Source organism: Balaenoptera borealis (genome assembly GCF_965194805.1).
Source record: "Balaenoptera borealis genome assembly, chromosome: 1".
Lineage (NCBI taxonomy): Eukaryota > Metazoa > Chordata > Mammalia > Artiodactyla > Balaenopteridae > Balaenoptera > Balaenoptera borealis.
Window position 1 is genome coordinate 59,224,047 of NC_138860.1, and position 27,997 is coordinate 59,252,043.

At 40.4% G+C, this 27,997-nt stretch overlaps 1 protein-coding gene and 1 long non-coding RNA gene across 2 annotated transcripts in view; one reads left to right on the forward strand and one right to left on the reverse strand.

Annotated features, from left to right (window-relative positions):
* Nucleotides 1-27,997, forward strand: part of LOC309636332 — a 179,226-nt gene that overhangs the window by 130,670 nt on the left and 20,559 nt on the right. The window lies entirely within an intron of this gene.
* On the reverse strand, nucleotides 268-27,535 carry FMO1 (flavin containing dimethylaniline monoxygenase 1; the record flags this gene model as incomplete). Its single annotated transcript, XM_082344214.1, is given in 13 exon segments — nucleotides 268-803; nucleotides 807-1,029; nucleotides 2,925-2,994; nucleotides 3,515-3,870; nucleotides 5,652-5,764; nucleotides 5,768-5,851; nucleotides 9,021-9,125; nucleotides 9,129-9,163; nucleotides 12,425-12,587; nucleotides 15,746-15,811; nucleotides 15,888-16,010; nucleotides 27,283-27,487; nucleotides 27,531-27,535. Coding segments are annotated over 13 exon segments (1,665 nt in total). The 3' UTR covers nucleotides 268-686.

Genomic DNA, 27,997 nt, shown 5'->3' on the forward strand with positions numbered 1-27,997 from the left:
GGAGGCCAGCTCCAAGAGCAGGTGGAGGTGGGTGTTTTCTGTGGAGTAGATCTGATTGTGGTTGTTATTACTCCAGCTGGAGGCCCAGTTTTGTTGCAGAGTGCATTCTAGGGGAATGAGTACTCCCAGGCAAGTACATTCCTCTACAAACACTCCAACGAAGTCATTGAACCCTCCCATCCTTTTATGGTCTTTATTAATAGGCTCCTCATCCCCTTCTCTCTTCCCCCAACTCTTAAAAAGAGAATAAAAGACCGCTTGAAATAATTCTAGGCTGTTTCTTTCTTTTTATTTTTAATCAGCTGATAAGAGCACCATTTTAGTACAACCAAATCTTTTGTGAAATAGGGAGTTTCAGTTGAGATCTATGAAAATAGAAAAGAGGTCTAAATGCTCAGAGTGCTGTCTGGGACAACTCTGTCTTCTAAAATGAAACTTGAACCTTCCAGCCACCTTCAAATGCACAGAAACCTTGGTTATCTTCCTCTAGCATTAGAAGCAGGTGGAGTTGGGAGACCCTCAGGAATACCAGCGGCGGCCCTCCAGCCAGCCAGGAAAGGGCAGGGGGTGGCCTTCACTACTCAGATATGGTTTATATCCGTGAAGGCAATGCTGTTGCAATGGGGGAACCAAAGCATTGTCCATCTACGCTGTGCATTTGACAATCCATTTAGGTAATCTTTTATTTATAGGAAAGTCAGGAAAATGGCCACAAGCAAAGCTAGAAAGCTGAAGAGTTTAAGTAAGCTTGCAAAGGGAGAAGGGGATTCTTGTACAACTATAGTTTTTGTGACCTTGAATGTTCAGTCCCACTGGGTCATGATAGCATTTCTGGCTCCTTCCCATTTCCCTGGGAGAGTCAAACGGAACTGGTATGGTGTGCATGGGCCGACGAAGATGGTCAAAGCCAGGTGTGGATCCGTCAGGAGCAGAGAGAACAGGTTGAGCTTTGTATCGATATAGGTCAGGAGTTCATCTATGTATGGGATATAATCGGATTGTAAAGCTTTGCAGTAACACAAGCCAAACCTTTATAAAAGGAAGATTGGGATAAAGGGGAAGACAAAAAGATTAAATAATGATAACCTTAGAACAAGTAAAAGTGCCAGAAGTAAACAATGATGGTACAAAATTTGGACTGGCTTCTGTATTCTTCCCTCCATGCCCATAGCTGTCTAATGGTCTTACAGTATTATTTAAATACAAGGTGGATTCCTTGAAAATATACTCTGTACATATGGTGCTCCAAATGCTGATAATGGATCTCGTATTACTTTAGTTCTGTTGTCAAATGATCAGCAATTTCTAGAAAAAAAGATTTTATATGATTTTACTATTCCTAAATCTTTCTAAAACTCAATTATTGCTTGATTTGTATAATGTGAAAAACCACAAAAATCATAGGGTGGAATTCCCTGTAATGCTGGTATTAATACCTAATATCATTGACTGACCTATGTGACAAAAGCTTTTACATCACATAGTTCTAATTAATGATTTATGTTATACTAGAATTCCATAATGGAGATCAGGTCATATCCCAGGTTGAGGATGAAGAAGAGACCCCTAAAATGCTTTTATTATTTTGGTATTTAGCACTTTGACAAGGGTAGAACAACAATGAAGTTTGGAAATATATATGAATGAGAAAAGTGATGTTTCTTAAATGCAGTGATTTTAAAACTCTTTTATTCTGCCACAGAGACCCTTTTTTTTTTAAGTGAAAATTTATATCAAAGTCTGAAACAGATAAACAGTAAAACAGATAAAACCAGAGATGTTTTAAGATTAGGAGTCAGGGAGGGGCAAGACTCCCTCTTCGCTGGCCATCTCCCTTCCTTTATCCCTGGCCCTTGGTGGTAGCCAAAGAGCAGAGCACAAGTGGAGACCTCTCCTCTAGAGAAGGTGTCAACAAGCTTATTCTGCAAAAGGTTCTAGATGGTAAATACTTAAGGCTTTGAGGGCCATATTAGGGTCTCTACCTAAACTATTCAATTCTGCTGTTGTAATGCGAAAGCAGCCTTAGACAATTTGTAAATTAATGAGTGTGGCTGTGTTCTAATAATACTTTACTTATGTGACCGTGATTTGAATTTCATATAATTTCCACATATCAAAAAATCTTCTTTCCAATGATTTAAAATTGTAAACGAGAAAAATAGATAGTCAGTAGATTTGGCCAATAGGCCCTATTTTGACTCCTGCACTAGAGTAGTCATCTGAATAAAAACAATAGAGCTGGGCTTCCCTGGTGGCGTAGTGGTTGAGAATCTGCCTGCCAATGCAAGGGACACGGGTTCAAGCCCTGGTCTGGGAAGATCCCACATGCCGCGGAGCAACTGGGCCCGTGAGCCACAACTACTGAGCCTGCGCGTCTGGAGCCTGTGCTCCGCAACAAGAGAGGCCGCGATAGTGAGAGGCCCGCGCACCGCGATGAAGAGTGGCCCCCGCTTGCCGCAACTAGAGAAAGCCCTCGCACAGAAACGAAGACCCAACACAGCCATAAATAAATAAATAAAAATTAATTAAAAAAAAAAACCAATAGAGCTGAACACAGATTTTTTGAAATGAATGAATGAGCAGAACTTTCTGGTGTCAGAGCGGATAAACACAACAGCTTGCCTGCTGATTATGGATAGAGATATAGAATAGTATCTGGTAGATGAGATTAATTATATTTTGGTTTAGAATCTAAACTCCATGTGGTGCTAGATGACCATGGTCTAAAGTGATAGTCTGGGACATTAAAACCTCAATTTCCCTTTCTCTTCTCTCTCCTTAAACAGGCCTAGTTTTTTTTTTTTTTTCTTCTCTAAATCTCAGGTGCTTCTTTTTTCTCCAATGTAACTCTCACCTTTCTTTGCTATTGCTTTACCAGTTTTAGTTATGATTCAAAAAGAATGCATAGTACTTAACTTACCCACTGGGCTTTTTTTTTTTTTCTTGCATTAACTTCCTCTATCATGATGCTTGATGGTGGTAATTTATTAACACCTGTAAAGCAAAACAAATAAAAAATGCAATTTAACTTTAGGTTTCAGTGGTTACTTAGCAGGTAAAGATACAGTACCACCGCTCATATTTTATTTTTAGTACCCAGCTAGTCATCTGTTCTTCTTGCAGAAATACTAGCAGCCTAAGTGGATGGCTGTGGTGATAAAGCCATCAGCTGAAGAGATAAGTATCAGAACATCTCACTACTTATTTGATGTGACAGACCCTCACAACTGGCTTGACTGAATTTTGTCATTCAATTGATTGAACTTTTTAATTTTAATTGAACCAGTTGATTCAGGCAAAATAACAGGTTGATATTTTTTGATCCATGATTTATCTTTTGTGCTGGTCACGACACAAATTCACTGTGATAGTGTAATTTGGTGAACAATAGATGACTTTGCTTTTAAAAATTCTGTGGTTTTAGATAGAACCTGGGGAAGGCCTCGAAATTTCCAGTATCCAAAATAATATGGCAAACTGAACATATACGTCCCGCTATTGCTCATGCACTTGCCTTTCAGGACCCGAACAGCCCATCGAGCTTGCATTTCCCCTGTGGTTATCATGGAGTCCAAGGGTTTGATGAGGGGAATAACAGCCAGGGTTGGCTTTTGCAGATGTGCAGGGAAGATGTACTTTTTCAGTGATGCTTGGCCATCTTCAACTTTCACCACAGTCTCATCAAGGAAGGGGAAAGCAAAGGTGTATCCAGTGGCAAAGACAGTGATATCAATGGGCTCTTCCTTTGGGGTGTTGTTAAATACAACAGAGTTTTCCTTCACCTCCTTTACGCTTGGCTTGATGAGCACTTTCCCAGTGATGATACGGCCTGGGAGCTCATTACTTAGCACAGGCTCTCTTAGCTGTGTCCTAGACATAAACACGGATGAGGAAGAGACCTGCCAGGGACCAGTGCAGCCAGTCCTACCTCCTCCTTCCCTTCTTTTCATTCTGGGACTCTCCTCTACATTAGGCAGGAGGTGCCAGTCTTGGGAGAAGTTACCTCTGTGGGAGTGGATTCATGAATGACCAAGAAGGATGATGGGATATGCTTACCATTTACCAGAGTTTAGAAGCCTGAGGAGAAAGCGGCCAGAGCTTTCTCTAGCTCCTGCTTCTCTTGTTGAATTTTAGCATTCAGCTATCACTGTCACTTTAGAGATAGCTGAATGCTGAAGGACCACAAGGGAGACTGGGGACTTCTATATCTGCTGAGAACTGCCGGAAACTCCCTCCTCCTAGGAAGCAACTGTACAAGGAAAACTTGCATGTGTTTAAGAGGAATAAGGGCAGAATTATCTTTTTCTGCCTATGCGTTTGGAATCACAAAACAAACACTTAGCAAGATGATTTTAAGTAAGCCGAGCCATTTTTGGCTTATGGTGAATGCACAGAAAGAGACAATATGATAAAACGGAAGGAGCATTGGAGCAGGAGGTAGTAAGGGTGGATTTGTGTCCAAATGTTTATACTTAGAGCTTGGGAAAGTCTTTGGGTCCCTGTAGGCTTTCTTTTATTCATCTGTAAAATAGGGACACTAACATTTGCCATCCTTAGTTCATTGGGTAGGATGAAGAACATATGAAATAGTATATATTTAAGAACTTTGGAAATGATAAAGGGTTAGGTAAATCTGAGAGAGAAGAGATTACAATTCCTCAGGCTCCTTTTATATATTCTAGGGTTTATGGGATTAAATAAAATTCTTTATAGCTGCCATTCAGGCTGCCATTCTAAAACTTACAGTAGAAAAAGCTCTGGTGAAAAGAGTTAAACCCCTAAGAGGCCTGGAGTTAAGAAGTAGAACAGGGTAGGAATAAAAAAGGAAGGAAAAAATGCAGGGAGAGAGCAAGGTATACGAGAGAAGGATGAAGAGAACCAGAGGAATGAAGTACATGTAGTAGGAAGGGGGCTGCCTGCCATCACTTGTGGCTTGGGTACCACCTGATCCCTGCTGGTGCAGAGTAGAATCTGGAGGAAGATCAGACAGGATCTCCAGGCTGTGGTGCCACCCTGGTAATGGAATGTCATTGTACAGACTCAATGAATGAGAAAGTAAAACTGTTGGTTCTTGTTAATGGGATGAGTCATGGGTTGTAACTGAAAGAACAAGACTGAAATCAAGCTCATCTTGACAAGGAGAAGGCACTGCCCTTAGAGAGACATGGGGAAGGATTCAATTTTTCCAACACAGTGAAACAGGCAAGTGTGTTGCTTTTGTCAGAAGAGTCATAGACAAATTATTCCCTTTTGATTGCTGCAGCTGAGGTTTATGTAACTTGCCAAGGTCACAGAGCCCACTTAGTACTAAATGAGCTCCGGCAAGTGACTGAACTTCCCTAAGCCTTAGCATACCCACCATGAAAGGGAGATTATAGTACTTACTTTAAAGGACTGTTGACAATTACGTATTACATAATTTCACTTACCAAGCACTCAAAAACAGTTAGCTATTAACTGTTTAAATTAAGTAATTTAAGTAAGCAAATTAAGTAATTAAGTTTAATTAAATTAATTAAATTAAGTAATTTGTATGAAAGTTTCCTTCACATTCAGTCATGTTGTCACATTACTGCCTGGTTTGGATATGCCACTGGAAAGCTCGAGGCCCCTTCTCCCTAATAGCTCTCAGCAGACACTCCATAATTTACCTGTCTTCTGGTATTAAGCCATAATTTTCATGATTGAACCAGCTGTTCATCCTTCTCACTATCAACCAATTCACAATTGGAGTTGGGAGAGAATTTCTGATCATGTTCTGAAATCACGTCACGAACACCATGTCCCATGGGTAGCCTGAGTCAAAGACCTGGCTGATCACCCACGCCCCTCCGGTGGTGCTGAGGAACACCTGGAAGCAATCCACTCAGTTTGACACAGTGAACAGGGCTGGCTCTGCCAGAGATTCGAGAAGTTTTGTGAATTGAAAGTCGACCAAAAAGTCGGCCACCCTCAAAACACATCCCTGACAAGACAGTTTTGACTCCTCTAACTCCCACTTTAAAGTTATTCTTTTGAGATAATGGTTTGAATATCTAGAGTATTAAAATGCCTTAGAACATATTATTGAGCACTTTTTATCTGCCAGGCTCAGTGCTAGACACCATGGTGAATTATGTATTGAGGCTGGCTGTAGTGGGCTTAGAATCTCATATGAGAAGACAGTGAACAGGTGATAACAACTTTGTATGCTAATAACTGTAAATGAGAACAGGGCATGGATGCAATTGAAAGTTGTCTGCAAAGGGTTTTGACACAAACCATTGTTAGAACTGACAGTAAAATTTAGTAATACAACTAGTTTTGGTGGGGTTTTTTTGTTTGTTTTTGTTCTTTTGACAGATTATCTGGCTACTTGAGTTTACCTGCTGACCGAGTTCACTAAGCTAATAGTTGTTCTGGTACCTATACAATAAGGAGTTGTCTGTAGAACTGTTTAAAAATTTAAAAAAATTCGTCAAAAATCTGTTGCTTTGCAGATACAAAACAACCGATTTAATACGTGGTTTTTCTCCCAACAAACTGGGGCATCCACAGCTGTGGGGTGACCACAGCTGCAGTGTTAGTGTTTTTATTATACATCTGTTTGACCTTATAACATGATGGAGCAGTATGGTGGCAAGAACTATGAGCACATCAGTGATTCTGACATTAGACATATTTGCACCTGCTTCTCTTTTTTTTTTTTTAAACATCTTTATTGAAGTATAATTGCTTTACAATGGTGTGTTAGTTTCTGCTTTATAACAAAGTGAATCAGTTATACATATACATATGTTCCCATATCTCTTCCCTCTTGCATCTCCCTCCCTCCCACCCTCCCTATCCCACCCCTCTAGGTGGTCACAAAGCACCGATCTGATCTCCCTGTGCTATGCGGCTGCTTCCCACTAGCTATCTATTTTACATTTGGTAGTGTATATATGTCCATGACACTCTCTCACCCTGTCACATCTCACCCCTCCCGCTCCCCATATCCTCAAGTCCATTCTCTAGTATGCACCTGCCTCTCTTTGTCATGATTCAGAATCGGATATGGCATTTTGGTAGATATGAATTATATCCTGAAGAAAGGGGAATTTCTTTGTCGATATAGAAATGATGTGTGCCGAAGCATGACCACATGTGGTGGTCATCATGGATAGGCCTGTGTTAATTTTTGCTTCAGAACCTCCTTTGCCTTCCTTTAGGATAACTCCACCAAATTGCTAAGTTTCTCCAAATCAATCAATTAGTCAATCAATCAATCGAGTTCCTTTTTGAAAATTCCAGAAGGGAACACACTCCCAATTCTTTTTCTTCAGAGCTATTTCCACTCTTGCAATTATTGATCTAATTATTTATATTTATTTATTTGACATCTGTTTTCCCCATGAGTATATGCTCTATGATAGAGGGAATCTTGTTTGATTGTTCTGTTTTCCAGTGTATCCCCCATGCCTGGCATAACATTCGGTATAGTGGAATTCAACAACAAATATTGATTTGTTGGCTGAATGGCTCTCAATGAGTTTACAGCATAGTTGGAAAGAAAATACATACCATAAAAGGTAATTAGCAGGGCTTCCCTGGTGGCGCAGTGGTTGAGAATCTGCCTGTCAATGCAGGGAACACGGGTTCGAGCCCTGGTCTGGGAAGATCCCACATGCCGCGGAGCAGCTGGGCCCGTGAGCCACAACTACTGAGCCTGCGCGTCTGGAGCTTGTGCTCCGCAACAAGAGAGGCCGCGATAGTGAGAGGCCCGCGCACCGCAATGAAGAGTGGCCCCCGCTCACCGCAACTAGAGAAAGCCCTCGCACAGAAACGAAGACCCAACACAGCTATAAATAAATAAATAAATTAATTAAAAAAAAGTAATTAGCAATACTAAGAATTAAAAGTGCTGACCGAGGAGTGTAAATTACAATTATTACATAAATTCATACTAGCGAGAGATCATTTTGTCTTGGGTTGAGGTATCTGGGAATGTAAATTAAATTGTAATAAAAGAGAAAAGGGCACTGCAGAAGGGAGGGGTATGGTGTGAACAAAGAGGAAAATAGAGACTTGGGAACTGGAAAGGGCACAGAGTAGACCTGTCAGCGTGCAGTTAATGATCATGTGGGAAAATAGTGTGGGAAAAAGTTAAAACAGCAGATTTGGACCAGATTGTGGAGACCCCTATAATGCAGGGCTGATACATCTGCAAATTGTAATTTTTATTTTTTTAGGTAAGGGGGAGTTAGTTTTTTTAACACGAGTGTCATAATGACAGCAATCTTTTCAGAGGATTTGTTTGTTGGTGGTTGGGGGTCTGGATGGATTGTTGTGTGTGGGGGGTTGGACTGGGGTAGGAGTGCAGCTCAGGGTAGAATTAGGAGCTGGGGTTTTGAATGGAAGAGACTAGGATTTGAGGACTGGCTCTACCACCTGCTGGTGGTACGCCTTTAGGCGGGTTATTTAACTTCTCTAAGTCTCAGTTTCTTCATCTGTAGTCAAAGATACTAGTACCTACTTTGTGGCTTGTTTTGATAATTGGTTGAGGTAATGCAGTGAAGCATTTAGTGCCATTTTTGGCACAGAGTAAGCAAGCCCAATAAATATTGACTATTTCCATAATTATTATTAGGAGGACAACGCAATAGACTCAGTGGGAGGTGGTATGGACCTGATGAGGGTGGTGGCAATCAATAAGGAAAGGAAGGAGCACATGGGAGATCTTAGCAAGAAAAATTGCCAGAATTTTCTGACCTGTGGGACTGAGTAAGAAACAGATGTCCTCTATAGCTCTTTTTGACTGAGAAAATGACAAAAATAGGAAGTCAGAGAAGCTGGATTTGGAAGAAAAATGACACCTGGAATTCACAGCAACATTTATGAACATTCAAGAAAAAAATACCTAAAAAAATCTGTTTAGTGTATGTGTGTGTGTTTTAGGAATTTTTTTTTCCTTTCATCAGTTATCATGGTGTCAAATACTGTTTGCCTGAGGCATGTGTCGTAAGATAAAGCTCCTCATTAGGTAACATCAAGAATGATACCTTCTTTGCCACGTGGCTGGCCTCCACAGCAATGTCTGTGCCAGAATTCCCCATTCCAATCACAAGAACTCTCTTGTCTCTAACTATATCTGGATGTTTATACTCTCAGCTATGAAAGTACTGGCCTTTAAAAGTATTTATACCTATAGAAAAAAAAAAGTCAAGTAGAAAATTTATAAGACTAGTGAATGAAACATACATGTTATTCAGTTAATAACATCCTTTTGACAGATGATTTAGGTTGTTTTCATAGCATACTCAATTTTAAGAAAATCTGAAACATGAATACATAATTTTACAAGGTACAGAAATTAATGGGTGATTAGTTATTTAATGGAAATACTTACTCCATCTCACTAGATAGGCCTCTAGTTTTACTTACTAGATGATTACTAAGTTAAAATATCATGGCACTATAAAAAATTTTCCCCCCAAACCATTGTGGAGTTCAAGGTTTTGGAGCATAAGCCACCCATTATCCTTGCTTTGCCCTGCAATAAACCTTCCTCTAATCAAAAAAAAAAAAAAAAAAAAAAAAGAAATCATGGCATAAAAACTTATTAAACTAAAGTGTAAGAAGTCATTACCTTTCAAAGTTTGACAGAAATCAATGGGACAGAAATATTCTATCTACTAATATTTGATCTATATAGAACTTTTCACAAGTAAGGAGCAAGAGCAGAGAAATTAAAGGGAACTATGAGTCAGTGCTTCCACTCTATTCAGCAAGCTTTTTTGGATACCTGTTATGTTCCTGTCACTGTGCTAGATGACATGGGAGATAAATAAAAATATGGTTCCTATTCGAAAAGATCCTTGTGGGTTCATCTTGGTGACTGACAGTAACTCAAGCTGGGTTTGCTGAGTCAGCCAGATTTGGCTCAGAGAAAAAGGGATTATGTTAGTTACACTGGGATTAGAGCCGCTGTTCCAGCTAGATATCTCAAACAGTTGATGCCAAATCTCACTGAAACATCAGGTGTGTTTGGAGAGTTTTGGAAAATACTCAAGGTTGTGCAACACAATCAAAAGTAATACGTCCTGTACAAAGAATTTTTTTTTTTAAGAAAATGTGATAAGACATCTAGATTCTCAGGGGATGAGTATGGATGCTGTGGCACGTAGCCTTACCAAGGCCCAGTAGCTCTTTACTTCATCTTAAATCATTAGAAATCTAACATGAATCTCAGTTAGAGCCCAACCACAATCTAGATCATTTAGAATTTAACAATGACGCAACCAAGTTTAAATATTAACTCAGCACAGGGACCCAATCTGGATCCAAGAACTGCCAGGAAGGGAGAGCCGGACAAGTTTAATAAGAATAATAGAATTATCCCTGAATGTTAGATTATCTTAGATTCTCACTGGATCAGGCTGTTTTGGACCACAAATGGACAAAAATGAGACTCTGTAGCTGAGTCTTCTACCAGGCTAATACTTTCCCCACTTATATTACAGGAGAACAGAGCAAGAACTTTTATTAGGTGAAGTGGTTGTGTTAGTAAACACAGCTGAATGTATATGGTATCTGAATTAATAAAATTAGTTAGCTTGGGAAATTATATATTTATTCCAGCTGTAATACCTATTATTTTTACTAAGACATTTTGGAACACCTTTTATGGAATTGCCTCCAGATCTCATGACATGCATTTTTGAATAACTTCAATGAATTTAATTTTTGTAATGTTTAACAACGACCCTAGGGAGTATGTACAGACCACGCAAGTCTGCTGTGGGGCAGAGAGGGAGATGGTGAGATCTGGAGGACTCCATTTCAAGTCTAAAGTCATGAAATTTTAGTACTCAAAGGCTCCTTAACAATAATTTACCCACGGATTTTAAGTGACCAATTGGTAGTGGCTGGTAAGATGGATATTGAGAAGGACAGCAAGTACTGTAGAGTTCTTTTTGCTTGATTTGTGATGTATGCTATTGGGTAAGGTGGTCCAAACCCCTCAGTTCCTAGGAGAGAAAACAGAGGCTTAGAAAGGTTAAGTGGAAAGCCCAAGATTATATAGCTTGTTAATTGTATAGCCTAGAATGTATACCTCCAGGGTCCCAAGCTCATCCTATTTAAACTGAGTATATTGACTCCATTGCTTTCAAGGTATGTTTTATCCTAATCTGACCTGACTTGAGTAACATCTGGGGGGCAGATCCAGGATCATTGGAGGTACATGAGTTTGTTGTAAAATGAGTATTGCTATCACTCCAGGTCATGTGTAGATGTGATTCCTCCACTGGACTCCTATAAAACTCTTTTCAGGCAGGCTATGTGTTGTCTTATCCACCTCTGTATTCTTAGCATCTTGTGCAATATACTGTAGGTGCCTAATAAATGCAGTGTACTCTCTATGTTATGAAATTTTCCGGATTCTTGGAGTGATCCTGTACCAGGTACTCCTTCCTGGGAGTCTGGAGTACCTTGCCTGCTCAGGGATTTTTCTCTGTAGGCAAGAAAAGGGTGGGGTGGTAAGAGTTCATTGTTGAATGTGTTCAAGCAGAGGCTGTTGAGTCTTTCTCAGGGATGGTGAAGAGTTTCCTGCACCAGGAAGAAGACTGAACTGCATTCCAATTCAATGATTATAGTCTATGGCAGTTTTAAGGATATGCTTTATCTTAACTTAACCTGACTTGAGTAACCTCTGGGGGCAGACAAAGGATCATCAGAGGTACGTGGGTTAATTGTGAACCAAGCCTTGGGATCACTACAAGTCATATGTAGATGATTCAGAGAAAAATTTCCTTAAGTTTTAACTTTTTGAATCCTTTACTGCAGATGAAATAAACCAAACCATTGAATTTTCTATTCCCTCTGAGTTGTAATCCAATTGAAATTTGACATAGATTACCATGAATCATGGTTACAAAAGCCAGATAAAGAAACTGAGACACAAAGATGTCTTAACTTGCCTCCTAAGGCTCATGCCCCTACTGACTATTAATCCAGTGCCATAAACCTCTGATCTAGGTAATTGCTATGACTCATAGAAACAAACAAAATTCACGTTACTTTTTCCTTTATTCACCGATTGACCTCTGTGACCTCTACACTCATCTTTGTCAATGCACCACTGCTGAGGCTCACAACTTGTCTAGGCCTCCCAAGTCTTAGAAGACTTTCTGAGTGCTGCCAGTCACTTAGGGAGGGACATTGAACTTCAGTGAAGCATAAAACTGCTTAGTAGTTATTCATTCTGCTCTTTGGTACTCATAAGTTGTTTGAAACAGATGAAAGCCAAAAATTGGCCAGATAGTGCTGGTTAGGGAAAAAACCCTCTTACCTCACAACTTTAACTGTTTAATGGAGGAATCAATAGGGATTTATTTCCAGACCCATCCAGTGTAAGGATGGCTCCCATGAGACAAACTAAGGTCAGTTGCAAAAAAGCCTATACCTGGAAAGGAGTCCAGTGGCAAATATGGGTTAGTAAGAAAACTGGTGCAGACCATGACAGCATCAAAGATGGCTGACTCTTGCTTCCCTTCATGCAGAGTGACTACCTCCCATTGGCTGGTAACAGAAAAATCTGGGCGTTTTGTTACACTGCAGACTTTAGTCTGAAAAAAGAATCATAGACATGGTTAATAGTTTTCAAGGTTCCAGTAAGGGCCTGCTGGCTGACGTGCCAATTGACATTTCAAATGTTCTAGAGCACAGACGAAACATAATTAATAAGCATAGCCCTAGAAATCAAATTGGACTATCAGATTGATCGTAATTTCCTGATGGAAGTATTCTAAGCTTCGAGTTGTAGAGGGGTATTTAAGAGAGGTGGTGTGGTCCAGAATTTTTAAGTGATTTACTCAAATTCTCACAGTGAGTGATAGAACCAAGATTATGACTTAGGTCTTTCTATGTTTTTAAAATTATTTTTCTGTTATGTATAGTTCTCGTATACAACAGTTCCTTTACAACAGCTCCTTTAATAGAAACATGGATAATATTGAATATGTAATTGAAAATATAAATTTGGTCCCAAGTATCTTAGTTTATGAAAGGTCTTATAGACTATGATGTTGAAGTTTTCCCAGATCTAGAGAACTACTGAAAAGTGCTAACTTTATGGCTGAATTTGTTGGGAGTTGTCTAAATTTCAAATACAGTTGATTCTTGAACAATATGGGTTTGAACTGCGGAGGTCCACTTATACGTGGATTTTTAAAAATAGTAAATATTACAATACAACAGGATTTGTAGTTGGTTGAATCTGTGGATGTGGAACTGTGGATACAGAGGCACCTGGGAAATGGAGGAAATGGGAATTTTCCACTGTACAGAGTTGACGCCTCTAAACCCCCGTGTTGCTCCAGGGTCAACTGTGGTCTATTTTTGTTCTCATGGAGTACATGTATATCCATGGGTACTAGATTCTGATTCAGAAAATATATAAAAGAAATTTACAAGTCAAGTTTAAAAGCATAAATGAGCCACTGACCAAGAGACTTTGCTGCCTTGCTTTCCTCTTCAGTTTTCAAAGAAGACAGACTTCTCAAGTCCCTCCTAACGGTTCACTGTCTGGTTTATAATATTTGAAGTGCTTGTTGGGTTCTACATTTGTATTAGCAATTGTCTTTTTAAAATATAAACTTTCAGTTAATTAAAAAAACTTTCAAAATACATTTATTTTTATCTTGAAAATAATGTGTTCATCACTGAAAATTTAGAATGTATAGAGAGGAAGGAAAAACAAAACCTCTTACAGACAGCTGCTTGTGTGTACTTTCTTTTTTTTTTTTTTTTAACGCATTGTTTACTTTGTTTATTTATTTATTTTTGGCTGTGTTGGGTCTTCGTTTCTGTGCGAGGGCTTTCTCTAGTTGTGGCAAGCAGGGGCCACTCTTCATCGCGGTGCGCGGACCTCTCACTATCGCGGCTTCTCTTGTTGCGGAGCACAGGCTCCAGACGCGCAGGCTCAGTAATTGTGGCTCACGGGCCTAGTTGCTCCGTGGCATGTGGGATCTTCCCAAACCAGGGCTCGAACCCGTGTCCCCTGCATTGGCAGGCAGATTCTCAACCACTGAGCCACCAGGGAAGCCCTTGTGTGTACTTTCTTAAAACTTTGGTGAACATCTAGTTTTTTAAAGTTATTTTGAAACAGGCTTGGGAAACAGGTAGTGAAGGAAATGCTTCAGACTCAGAAATTCTGATGCATTAAATATATTTTTTGTGGATTATATCCATTGACTATGGTAGTGTTTTATTTTTATTCTGTCCCTTGGAAAATAAGGAAGTGGGATGAAATATTCTTTGGACAACTGGAGTACTTTTATTTTTCTCCAGTTTTATTGAGATATAATTGACATATAACACCGTATAAGTTTGAAGTGTACAACCTAATAATTTGACATATGTGTATATTGTAAAATGATTACCACAATAAGTTTACTTAACATTCATCACCCCACATAGTTATCATTTTTTTTTTTTGTGATAAAAACTTTTAAGATCTACTCTCTTAGCAACTTTCAAATATACAATACAATACTGTTAACTATAGTTACTATACTGTACATTACATCCCCAGAACTCATTTATCTTGTAACTGGAAGTCTATTACTTTTGACTACCTTCACCCATTTCCCTTCCCCATCCCCCATCTACTTCTGGCAGCCATCAATCTGTTCTCTGTTTCTATGAGTTTTCTTTTTTTGATTCCATATAAGTGAGATCATACAGAATTTGTCTTTCTCTGTCTGACTTATTCCACTTAGCATAATGCCCTCAAGGTTCATCCATGTGTTTGCAAGTGACAGGATTTTCTTCTCTATTTACCATGGCTGAATAATATTCCATTGTTCTATGTATCTATCTATCTATCTATCTATCTATCTATCTATCTATCCATCCATCATCTATCACATTTTCTTTATCCATTTATCCATCAGTTGTTTCCGTGGCTTTGCCATTGTAAACAATGCTGTAATGAATATGGAGGTGTGGATATCTCTTCGAGATAGTGACTTCATTTTGATCAGGAGTACTTTTAAGGTTGTGAATGTGAATCTTATATGGTACTTGTTTTAGTCAATCTTTCCATTCATGTTACTTTCTCTGTGTAATTCTCCATGAATTCCTTACCATCCCCATCCCTGATAGGGAGGGTAATAGAAGGGAAACACATGGATTTTCATGTGTTTCTTGCAGAGGAAGGAAAAAAGGAAGAAAGAAAGAGGAGAAAGAGGATATATTTATTTGCCTTTGTCCTCCTACCTACCTCCTGTCTCTGTCCTCTGAAATGGGAAGGGAGGTGGGTATGGCCAATGAGAAAATATCAAAGATTTTTCTATTCCCTAAGATATCTAGAAAAGATTTCCTTCAAATAGTGACATTCTCTTGTGTATAGGCTAGTGCACACATCCATTCATATAAAGGGATAGTAAAAAGAGAGTACCCAGGAGCTGATAGGAAGTTCTCAATGTCCCTGTGTATAGGCATTTGGCCCAAACTGAAAATCTGGTTTGACATTTTTAAGGTCCATTTGGATACTTGGTTGTAGGCATTGCAAACTAAAAGTTTATACATACGAATCCTTAGACAAAGTATCTCCAGATTTACTTAGGGTGATTGTAAGTAAAAGGGGAAAAGGAATCCAACCTGGTATCAACAATCTTGCCAGTTCATTATCTCATCTACAGAACCTAGGGTAGAGAGAGATAATAGAAAATAGGTAGGAAACACTTCCTGACTACTAACTGATGTTTTGTGCCTTTCTTACCCTGAATTGAATGCATTTCAGAAGGTTGAACTGGTTTGCATACATTTTGAGATATTCCAGGAATACAGAATTTTTTTTTTTTTAATAATTTGTTTCTTTGAATTCTTTTTTTTTTTTTTTAACATCTTTATTGGAGGAATACAGAATTTGACACATAGTTTGGATAATCTTCTGGGAATGGAAAGTCTGGGTAACAAGACATCTCCTTGAAGCTGTTGGAAACCATGGACTTGTAGAGGCTGGCTCTGCCTTCTTCAACATGTTCCTGTACAAACAGTGCATGCACATGAGTGTGTATGCATGTGTGCATGTGCATGCACACACATGAAATGGATGTTAATTTTTAGACGTTGAACCATACAATTTACGTATGCTACCTGCTACTTTCTAATGGAATTCGCTATCCTGCACTTACTTGAAAGATGATGAATATTGGACCCCACTATGAATATCATGATCAGAATTACAGTTTCATTTATTACATGCTAACAAACCTAGGATAAACTCACCTGTCCAGACTCACACAGTATCACTGCAAAATACAGGAGAATATGGAAATACACCAGAGCCAGGAAGTAGTATCTAGATGATGAACGATTGCTTTGGTTTCATGAGGTATTGTTGAAAGGATTATGGAGAAAGGGGGTTCAGATTTTGAAGGATTTTGTGTCTGAAGTTAAGGAATTTTAATTTCATAGAAATTCATGGAAGTGATTCATATTAAATTTTGAAAAGATAATTCTGGTTCTACAAAAGATAACTTAGAGGGATCTGGAAAGGAAGGAAATGAGGCTAGTTAAGAACCTGAAACACAAATCCATGCGATTGCCAATGAGGGCCAGAGCAAAGGCAGTGGCAGTTGAAAATGAGAGACATGGGATTTGTTAGGTAGCAGAAAGGTAGAATACATAGGATTGTGAAATTGTTTGGATTTAAGGTTTGGGAGAGGAAGCAGGTCAAAGGTTTCCAGATTGGACAACTGTGAGCATGGCAAAACACTAAACAATTTCCCACTCCAGTTTTGACTTGGGTAACTAGCAAATAGCAACATCTCAGACAACTACTACAAGGTTGAGTAGTGGGCAGTTTTAATTATTCATTTAGGTATGTACATTGCCTCTATCTTTTAGATGTATTATAAAGAATTGTTCTAATTTCAGTAGGAAAGTCCTTAGTATTTTAATATTGTTTACCATCTTGTATATATATAATTCTTTTTTCCTGTGAAACAAAAATTATTTTATTTGTGTGAACAAGTAGAAATGTGAACATAAACCTCACATATGGAGAGGACTTACTTTGTTCCCTCAAAAGGTTTGAGTCTAGATCTGCATGAAATATGTAGTGATAACAGAAAATAAAATTATAAACATACCTTTGTAGCTTGAATTAATGATACCGATCTCATCAACTGATGAGTTCACCTTATCTTGCTTATTTGTGACTCCACATCTGACAGTCCCATTTATCCAGAATATATCTAGAAAACTGGAATCTAAATGGCTTCTGAGAAAGATGACTATTTAAATCCTGATCTTTCATTCTGTAGGAAGTTCTAAAGCAGTGCTACTCAAAGATGTAGGGACTTCCCTGGTGGTGCGGTGGTTAAGACTCTGAGCTCTCCATGCAGGGGGCCCCTGTTTGATCCCTGGTCAGGGAACTAGATCCCACATGCATGCCACAACTACAACTAAGAGTTCGCATGTCTCAACTAAGACCCGGCACAACCAAATTAAAAAAAAAATTAAAAAAAATGAAGAAACAAAGATGTAGTCAGCAGAGCCAGACTGATATGAACTTTTTATTACCAGTCTATGAAAATATAAGTACAGAAGGTGAGAGTAAGCATCTCGAAACTTTTATAGCAATAATTTGACATTGCTCAGTATCCAGGCATGTGGACTCCTTCGTGATGAACGGGACATAGATCAGTCTTGGTTTTGTCTAAGTCACGTGATGAGTTGTGTGGGATTTGAACTGAGTACTAGTAATGCGGGTAAGACTACATTACAGTGTACGACTTTTTTTTAATTAATTTTAAAAAATTTATTTATTTATTTATTTATTTTTGGCTGTGTGGGCCTTTGTTGCTGCGTGTGGGCTTTCTCTAGTTGCGGTGAGCAGGGGCTACTCTTCGTTGCGGTGCGCGGGCTTCTTATTGTGGTGGTTTCTCTTGTTGTGGAGCACAGGCTCTAGGCGCGTGGGCTTCAGTAGTTGTGGCACATGGGCTCAGTAGTTGTGGCTCGTGGGCTCTAGAGCGCAGGGTCAGCAGTTGTGACGCACGGGCTTAGTTGCTCCGCAGCATGTGGGATCTTCCCGGACCAGGGCTCTAACCCGTGTCCCCTGCATTGGCAGGCGGATTCTTAACCACTGCGCCACCAGGGAAGTCCCCAATGTGTAACATTTTAAGGTTAGTTTGAAAACTGTTTTCCAAAAGTGATAAAAGCTATAATTATTTTCTTTCATTGAAAGATAATTGATATTTGCTTATAATTTTACAGAATAAATGATCAGAACTGACTACTGATAAAGGACTGAAGTTAAATTTTAAAAATATAGCACTACTTGCTTCATTCTGGATAGCAGTTAAAAAAATGAATATCCTGAGCTTACTGAGGTTTCTTTAAAATTTTTTCTTCCATTCCATTCTTATATTCTGTGGGCCTCATTTCTCTACTATGTGTGTTGTTAAGCAAAACTTAGAAACAGTTTAGATATATGTTATCTCTTGGGAGAAGTGCTCTCATCCATTCAGCCCAGATTAGATAAAATGACAAACAAGAAGCAAGCTTAATTATCACATTATAAACCTTAAGTATTAATATGTACAATGTGTAGTGAAAGTGTGCCTACAGGTGTTTAACACGGAGAACTGGTATTTCACACATAGGGTTTTGTTTAGCAAAAAGTTACAAGCGTAATAGAGATTCTCTATAGTATTTGCCTTGTGCACACTTTCAAAGGAGTTTGAATTTATGTTTTGACATTTTCCTTTGTTTCATTTTCACCTTTCTAATAGTTCATTTTATTATATTTTACAAATATGATTGTCTATAATTTCTTGGAAATTAAAACAAACCTGATTCTTCTCCACAGTTTGAGAAGCACAGCTCTCTAGATTTGTGCTTCTAAATCTTGTTAAGAATTGCTTGGGGTGTATCAATTTACATTCCCACCAACAGTGCAAGAGTGCTCCCTTTCCTCCACACCCTCTCCAGCATTTATTGTTTCTAGATTTTTTGATGATGGCCATTCTGACTGGTGTGAGATGATATCTCATTGTAGTTTTGATTTGCATTTCTCTAATGATTAATGATGTTGAGGATTCTTTCATGTGTCTGTTGGCAATCTGTATATCTTCTTTGGAGAAATGTCTATTTAGGTCTTCTGCCCATTTTTGGATTGGGTTGTTTGTTTTTTTGTTATTGAGCTGCATGAGCTGCTTGTAAATCTTGGAGATTAATCCTTTGTCAGTTGCTTCATTTGCAAATCTGTTGGTGGGAATGTAAATTGATACAGCCACTATGGAGAACAGTATGGAGGTTCCTTAAAAAACTAAAAATAGAACTACCATACGACCCAGCAATCCCACTACTGGGCATATGCCCTGAGAAAACCATAATTCAGAAAGAGTCATGTACTACAATGTTCATTGCAGCTCTGTTTACAATAGCCAGGACAAGGAAGCAACCTAAATGTCCATCATCGGATGAATGGATAAAGAAGATGTGGCACATATATACAATGGAATATTACTCAGCCATAAAAAGAAACGAAATGGAGGTATTTGTAGTGAGGTGGATGGAGTTAGAGTCTGTCATACAGAGTGAAGTAAGTCAGAAAGAGAAAAACAAATACAGTATGCTAACACATATATATGGAATCTAAGGGAAAAAAAAAAGTTCATGAAGAACCTAGTGGCAAGACGGGAATAAAGACACAGACCTACTAGAGAATGGACTTGAGGATATGGGGAGGGGGAAGGGTAAGCTGTGACAAAGTGAGAGAGTGGCATGGACATACATACACTACCAAACGTAAAATAGATAGCTAGTGTGAAGCAACCGCATAGCACAGGGAGATCAGCTGGGTGCTTTGTGACCACCTAGATGGGTAGGATAGGGAGGGTGGGAGGGAGGGAGATGCAAGAGGGAAGAGATATGGGAACATATGTATATGTATAACTGATTCACTTTGTTATAAAGCAGAAACTAACACACCATTGTAAAGCAATTATACTCCAATAAAGATGTTAAAAAAAAAAAAAAAAAGAATTGCTTGGGGAATCTTACTAACACGTAGATGCTGACTTAGTAGGTCTGGGTGAGCCTGAGACTCTGTATTTCTTACAAGCTCCCATGCAGATGCTGCTGGGTCACGGACCACGCTTTGAGTAACAAGACTTTAGAGCTGTCTTGCCCGATAGGAATGTGATGCAGGCCACGCATGCACTTTAAAAATCTCCAACAGCCACATTAAAAAATGTAAAAAGGAACAGATGAAATTAATTTTAATGGTATATTTTATTTTACTCAATATATCCAAAATTTTATAATTTCAACGTGTAATCAATATAAAAATTATTAATGAAGTATTAAAACTTTTTTCTCATATTAAGTCTTCTAAATTTAGTATATATTTTACACATCTGAATCCAAATGCTAAGTTTTCACTTGAAAAAGTGGATTTACATACCCAAATTGTTAACAAATACACTTAAAAATTCTCCAATAACTGAATTGAGTATTGGTTTTAAAATTAAAATGAATTAAAACTAAATTAAATAAAAAATTCAGTTCCTTAGTCGTATCAACTGCATTCCACAGTTACATGTGGCTGGTGGCTACCTTATTGGACAACACAGATTTAGAACATCCTTAAACTTGAAGCCAGGTATTAGAACTAAATTTAGTGCTGGTTTGGTGTAGTTAAAAGTGATCAGGTTTCCTCTGGGTTATAGGAAAAAGATAATGGGAATAGCTCCAAAGAGCTGTAATATTGAAAAGTGAGAGCAAACAGAAGGGGAAGAAACTATGGTAAAAGGAGAAAAACATCAGTTATAAACATTCTGGGGTCAGTTTGTGTATGACCAAAGCTCCCTCACTTTTCTCTGGCACCTGAGAGCATCACATTGTAAATAATACTTTGTTAAAAGCGCCAATTTCTAGTTAACAACAATAAAAGGCTCAATTTGGAATACATACCTTCAAAAGGGGGGTAGAGATGTGCATAATATCATGTTGTAAAGATTTCCATAAACGTAGTTCAAAAAAATTTAAAACATTTTATAATGGCATGTTTAAAAATCAAAGAGTAGTAGAGACTCATTGGAATTGGATAAGTCAGGGAACCATGGGGACCTTAAAACAAATGAACCCACAAACAAAAATAGAAAAAAAAACCAACTCTGCTGCGCAAAATTTTGGAAAATAATTGTAAAGGCAGGAAGAAGAAAACCTTCCAGGAAACACTGAAGCCTAATGTGAAGTAATGCATCACAGATGCCAGCTGAGGAGAAACTGTAGCTTAGTATGGAAACCTGACCTTTAGGATGGAATCCAACACCACTTTGCTCTGTCTCTCTTTCCTCCCACTGATTGTTTCTCCTGGTAAAATATAAGGTCTGGAGTGTTTCAGATATATACAGAGAGTACGAGTCCATGCCACTTCTGAATGGGGTTTGCAGGTCCTGAGCCCTCCCCTCCAGTGTTTGCCTCAGTGAACAAACTGCCCCAGTGATTCTCAGGCCCTGCTGGGACCCCCGGCTGCAGGCACTCTTGGCATTGTCTCTGTGTGTGTGCCAATTGCCCTCTGTGTGGCACTCTGTATGTGGAAGCACATTTTTCCTGAGAATTGATAGGGGCACTTAGGGGAAAGATTTTTGTCTTGAAGGTAGAACTGAATGAGAGGGGAAGGGAGATGGATTGTACAGAGGGGAAAAATAATAAAGGCAAGAATGGAGGGGTTTCTGGCTTCCTGGTCCACTGGGTCCTGCAGTACAATGGGAAAGACATCATATTCACTAGAATACTTCATGCGATTCCATGGACAGTCCAGGATTTGCCTGCCCTTATTCCTGAGCTGTGGCACAGACTCTGGAAATGCGTGGAGTATAGTTCTTGTCAGCACAGACCACGGAGTCAGACAGCCTGGGTTCATATTCAAGCTCTACATTTTTAGCTGGGTGACCTTGGGAATTTTCTTAACCTCTCTGTGTCTCAGTTCCCTCTTCTATAAATAGGAATAACAATACTACATATCCCCTAGGATAAAACGAAATGATAGTTCTAATGCATTTAGAACAGTGCCTGGTAAGCTCTCAAAAAATGTTAACTGTTGTTTTTTTTTTTTTTTTAATTTTTATTTATTTATTTATTTATTTATGGCTGTGTTGGGTCTTCGTTTCTGTGCGAGGGCTTTCTCCAGTTGCAGCAAGCGGGGGCCACTCTTCATCGCGGTGTGCGGGCCTCTCACTGTCGTGGCCTCTCTTGTTGCGGAGCACAGGCTCCAGACGCGCAGGCTCAGTAATTGTGGCTCACAGGCCTAGTTGCTCCGCGGCATGTGGGATCTTCCCAGACCAGGGCTCGAACCCGTGTCCCCTGCATTAGCAGGCAGATTCTCAACCACTGCGCCACCAGGGAAGCCCCAAAATGTTAACTGTTATTTGTAATGTTCTTCTTCTACAATTACCGTGGAAATTTACTTTCTCAAGCTTTGTGTCCTCCAGAGAGGATTATAGGCAATGGGAAGAAACCTTTGTCAGGTCAGAGGTTTCTCCTTTCTCATTTAAAAAATAGATATAAAATGATAATAAAAGTCATTCCTGTATAGATACATAGAGACAGTCTCTCAATGCACGACATTCGCAGCTCTTGTTCTTTTTTGTTTTTGGCTGCGTTGGGTCTTCGTTGCTGTGTGCGGGCTTTCTCTAGTTGTGGCGAGTGGGGCTACTTTTCATCGCGGTGTGCGGGCTTCTCATTGCGGTGGCTTCTCTTGTGGAGCCCAGGCTCTAGGCGCGTGGGCTTCAGTAGTTGCAGCACGCAGGGCTTAGTAGTTGTGGCGCATGGGCTTTGTTGCTCCGTGGCATGTGGGATCTTCCCGGACCAGGGCTCGAACCCATGTTCCCTGCATTGGCGGGTGGATTCTTTTTTTTTTTTTTAAATTAATTAATTAATTAATTAATTTTATTTTTGGCTGTGTTGGGTCTTTGTTGCTGTGTGCGGGGCTTTCTCTAGTTGCGGCGAGCGGGGGCTACTCTTCATTGCAGTGCGCAGGCTTCTCATTGCAGTGGCTTCTCTTGTTGCGGAGCACGGGCTCTAGGTGCACGGGCTTCAGTAGTTTTGGCACGCAGGCTCAGTAGTTGTGGCTCGCGGGCTCTACAGCGCAGGCTCAGTAGTTGTGGCACCCGGGTTTCGTTGCTCCGTGGCATGTGGGATCTTCCCAGACCAGGGCTCGAACCCATGTCCCCTGCATTGGCAGGTGGATTCTTAACCACTGTGCCACCAGGGAAGTTCAGCTCTTGCTCTTAAGAACAATTATTTCCTTCTTTTCTTCTCCTTTGAACAGCCGGAACACATTTTACTTTGTCACTTCCTCTCCCTATGGAGAGTCAGACTGTCTACAATCTGTCCACAGTCTGTAGATCTGTTTTCAGATCTGCAGCACAGGGGAGCTGTGGAAACCTCAGAGGAGATTTGAGGAACCCCCAAGAGGTTAGGGGCCTGTCAGGTGTATCCCCTCCAAGATAATATGAATTCAATAAATGTTTGTTTAATATATGAATAAAAGGAAACCTACTAAGATCACTGAACTTTTAGAAATAAGGCTTTTAAGAAGAAGTGAAATGGTGCCCAATTAACAAAACATTTCAGCCCCTGTAAGAATCAGGCTTAATGTGCCTAAAGAAGAAATAGCTGAAGAATTCCTTAGTGATTTAAGCGGGTGAAGTATTACACTTCATCATTTCCCTCACTGAATCTAAAAATATGTGGTGCATAAGGCACATAGTAGGTGCTCAATAAATGTGGAATAAGTGAAAGGATACATGTGCAGAAGAAAAGACCTCGATGTGCATAAGGAAGCACGTCATTCCAGGGAGGGTTATTGCTACAGAGATGTGATGGGTGAAGCAGAATGTGTTTCTATCAGCATAGTATAATTACTTCTAGAGGATGTCAGTGTGGTTCTACATTAAGGCTATTTCTCAAGGCTCCTTCCTATACTAAAATTCTCTAGGAGTAATATTAGTTATGAGTGACAGAACAATTCCTGACATTTTATTTCTTCAAGTATTCCTCTACAGTCGAGATAATCAGCCAATAGCATTACTCTTCTAAGCCTCCTTTTCCTCTCAAGAGCCTGAGAGAGTTGGTTGTGGAACAGATGTTCCACACTTACCTCCTGCTGCCACTTGAGTTGGTGGTCACAGGTGGGTTCTTTATCAATGTATCCCTTTTCCTTTTAAACAATGCCAACCCCTCCCCCCACCAATGAAGGATGGACTTTCTTTTCCATTGCAACCTTTGTCTGCTTCCTCTTAGTTTAAGACTGTGGTCTGGAAGAGGCCAGAGTTATGCCCATGTGAGTATCGAATTAAGTGCAGTAGTTTATAATCTCTGTAATGTTGGGGGCATCTCTCTATTTGTAAATGGAAACCTTCTCCATATGTGTTTTATTGGGTTTCTGCAGTTTGCCTGTCTATTTTTGCATTATGGCCCCTTTCACCCAGAACAGGGACTAAGGATCCCCCTTGTACATTTTCTGGTAAGCACAGCCCTTGCCTGAGCAGACTCTCTAATTCTGCAGGTTTTGAATGGGCCACTTGCTTTGATTGCAGAGACATCTCTAACAATCTTTCGTGGTGTGTGTGTGCGTGCGTGCATGTGTGTGTGTGTGTGTGTGTGTGTATCTGCTGGGGTAGAAGGGGGAAGGGATGTCTCTAGAAAGACCCAGGAGAGTCATAGCATGTTAGAGCTGGAAGTCCCCTTTAAGGTCACTTAGTTTAGAGATTTTCAATCAGGCTTTAGAGGAATCTCAAGGTAGTACAGAGGTGTCTTAAAGAGGCTGCTGTGTCAAGAGAGGGCTGCTGAATGAAGGTGGGGATGGTTTTTCCTGCCTCCCAGGACCCAGTAATTTAGCTTTTATCTATTTTTTAAACTGACTCTGTGTTCTTACTTTACAGATGAGGTAATGGGGACTGAAACAACTTGTTAATTGGGTACCATTTTACTTAGGCTACTGCTGGGTCACCCTCTTTCTCATCCTTTTGATGTCCTATCACGTGCCTCACAAGGGCCTCTAATTTTCTTTTTCCTTCCCCTCCTGTCTCTGAGAAAAGTGTGCCTCTCCACTTTTCCAGGGCTAATCCTTCCACTTGGGCCTGCAATTCCACTTCTTCCTTTTTCTGCCAGGATCTTGTCTCAATTTGGGCTTACATATTCAATCATTTCCTATCATACAGATATTTTCTCTTTACCTGTAAACATATATGGGTCTCGCTATCATGCAAACAAAACAAACACAACAACAACAGAAAGACATCTTAATTCTGCTCATAATCCGTTGCTTTCTAAATTGAGTACGAATCCCTTACCCAAACATTCAGCCACTGTCCTCCCCTTTCATCATTTCTCTTACAAGTTCCACAAACACCAATAAGCTCTTTTTATTTTCCAAGCATGCCCAGTACTTTTTCTTTACGGTTTCCTCCCTGGCATCTCCCATTCAATCTCATTTGCCTGTTGAGATCCTTCAGAGTCCACCACACACCATCTCCTCCATGAAGCCTTTCTTGGCTTCCCTCAAGTGAATGTAATCCTGACCTCACTTAAATACCCATAGCACTGTTTCTGACTTACAAGATCCTGCCCTTTTCCCATCAGACTGACAGCTCCCTAAGGCAGGAAGACTGTTTCTCATTTTTGTGTCCCTCACAGCGCTTTGTGCATAGGTGTTTGACCTGCCCAATCACACAGCCAGTTGGGCACAGCTGTATCTAGAACTCATTTCTCTTGATTCTTACATCAATAGTTTTTTTTTGTGTGTGTGTTAATAATTGGGTATCTGTGATTTATATAAGGAGCATTTTTGTCTGGTATGCCAAGGTCTCTGGGCTTACTTTTTGCTTTGATTGAGATTACTTTAACCAAATAACTCTACTCTGGCAGTTTTATCCTGGAAGCTAACCCTCAACCCCAATGGAGCAGTAGTACTTATCTGGAATACTGTGTTAAGAAGGATTCTGAGGCTCATTAGGGGAAGGGTATAGTGTTTGATTAGCAATGTTTTCAATGGGCATGAGAGGCTAGAGTTATGGCATTTGTGTCAGGTTTCTGCTCCCCTTTCGGAATGTATGTGGTTTGAATCATGGGAACAGATGTTCTCTTTTCCCTAGGCCCCTTGGGGAGGTCTCTGTGCATTGATGGTCACATTTGGTGGTTGGATACATTTCAAGATATGCAGTTCTTCTTTATGTGACAAGCTGGTTTATGCTGGGACTAAACTAGGAACCTTGGCCTCTCTGGAGCTTTGATCACTGAATTAAAAAATAATTACTTTATTCCTGTTCCAAGTTCTACCCTTCTATAATAAGGGAATGCTAAGTGTTGCTTTCTCTTAGTCCCTTAGGACTCTGAGGCCAGGATATCTGACACCTTGCTCCTTTTCACTCTTCCTGACTGCTTTCTCCTTAGCACCTTTAAAGCTCACGGGATATGTTCTTGCTCTCCTGAGAAGAAGGGAAATAGGAGGTTTGGGGAGATCTGATGCAAATGACTCCCTGGCTGAGCCGTGGAGCTCACAGGGTTTCAGTGGCCTCCAGCAGGACCCCTGTGGTTTCCCTGGACCCCAGGCCAATCAAGGGTGGTCTTTATAGTTGCCTTTCCTCCTACCTCACCCCTGTTCCCTCTCCAATCCATACTGTAGTCCTGAGAATATTATTATTATTTTTTGCTCAGGCAACAAAAAAGTCTCCAAACTCCTCACATCCTTCACTTCTGATTGTTCTTGACATGGATTGGAATTGCCTGGACAGCAAGACCTTGAGTATAGGACTCACCCTACACTGAGTCTTGTGTCGCTTTGCTTCAGATAGAGCAGAGCTGGAAAAAGAAGCATGTATAAGCAGCTCAGTCTCTCAGGCAGAGGCAGAAATTCCTGTGCTGTGTTTATACCTTTGCCCCCAACACTGGAGACTCGTGCTTCTGACCCCCAGGTTCTGCTCCTGCCCTGCGTGTCCTGAGCTTTCCTGGCTTGTCCCAGCCACTCCATCCTCTTCTACCCTTCGTAGGCATCTTTATTCCTCTTGGCCCCGGATGAAGTTTGCAAGGTGGCTGATGCACCTCCCATCCAAATTCAGGCTATTCCCTGCTTCTTTCTTTTTAAAAAATCATTTTCAATGGCCCTTTCTGTCTCCCTGTTCAGCAGATGTTTCTGGCGCCTATGGGCGCCAGCCCTTGTGGAAGAAATTCAATCTCTTTTTGCACCAGTCCAGCCCTTTTCCAACAGGCACACAACAAAGCTGTCGAAGCCCCACTTACGGTGAATCTCCACAGCCCCCCAAGGTCGTCGCTCCTCTCGAAGCAGGTGGGCTCTAGTCCTTCCTCCAGATAGCACTTGATGGGGGCCAGGCCACTGACCCCAGCTCCCACAGTTGCAACTCGCTTGGCCGTGCTCTCCTGCGTGGGGACAATGAAGCAGAACCTTTTATTCACAAGTGAAAGCCCCACCCCATCCTTGGCTGCTCTAGCAGATTAGGAAAAAGAATTTGAACGATTAAGGGATTTGCTCCATTCGAATCCTCTGTAGCTGGTCTCTGGTGTTGTGAATGTGAGAAGAGAAATGTTCAGGTCACTGGTTTAACCCCGTGCTTGGTATGTTCCCACCCCCTCACTCGGAGCTGGTTCTAAACTATAGTACAACTGTTGTCAAGACTGTAGCTTTTGGCAGAGTGGCTGAAATCGGATCCTTTAGTGGAAGGAGTTTTGCATTCTGGACTGTGCTGCTACCTCTAGCCTCCCTCCACTACCCGTAGAGTGGAATAGAGCAGCAGACCAGAAATGATCACCTTGTCAAACATGGTGTTTCGTAAACATAGGAAGCTGAAGCTCAGATTGGTGTAGTGATGGGACACAAGGCCGCACAGCAGCTGGTGGAGCGGAGTTGGGATGAAGAGCCAAGACACTGCGGCCCCCACAGGGGCTGTGCAGCACTGCCCTGGGCCAGTCGCAGCCCCTAGCATCCTGCCAGGGCTCC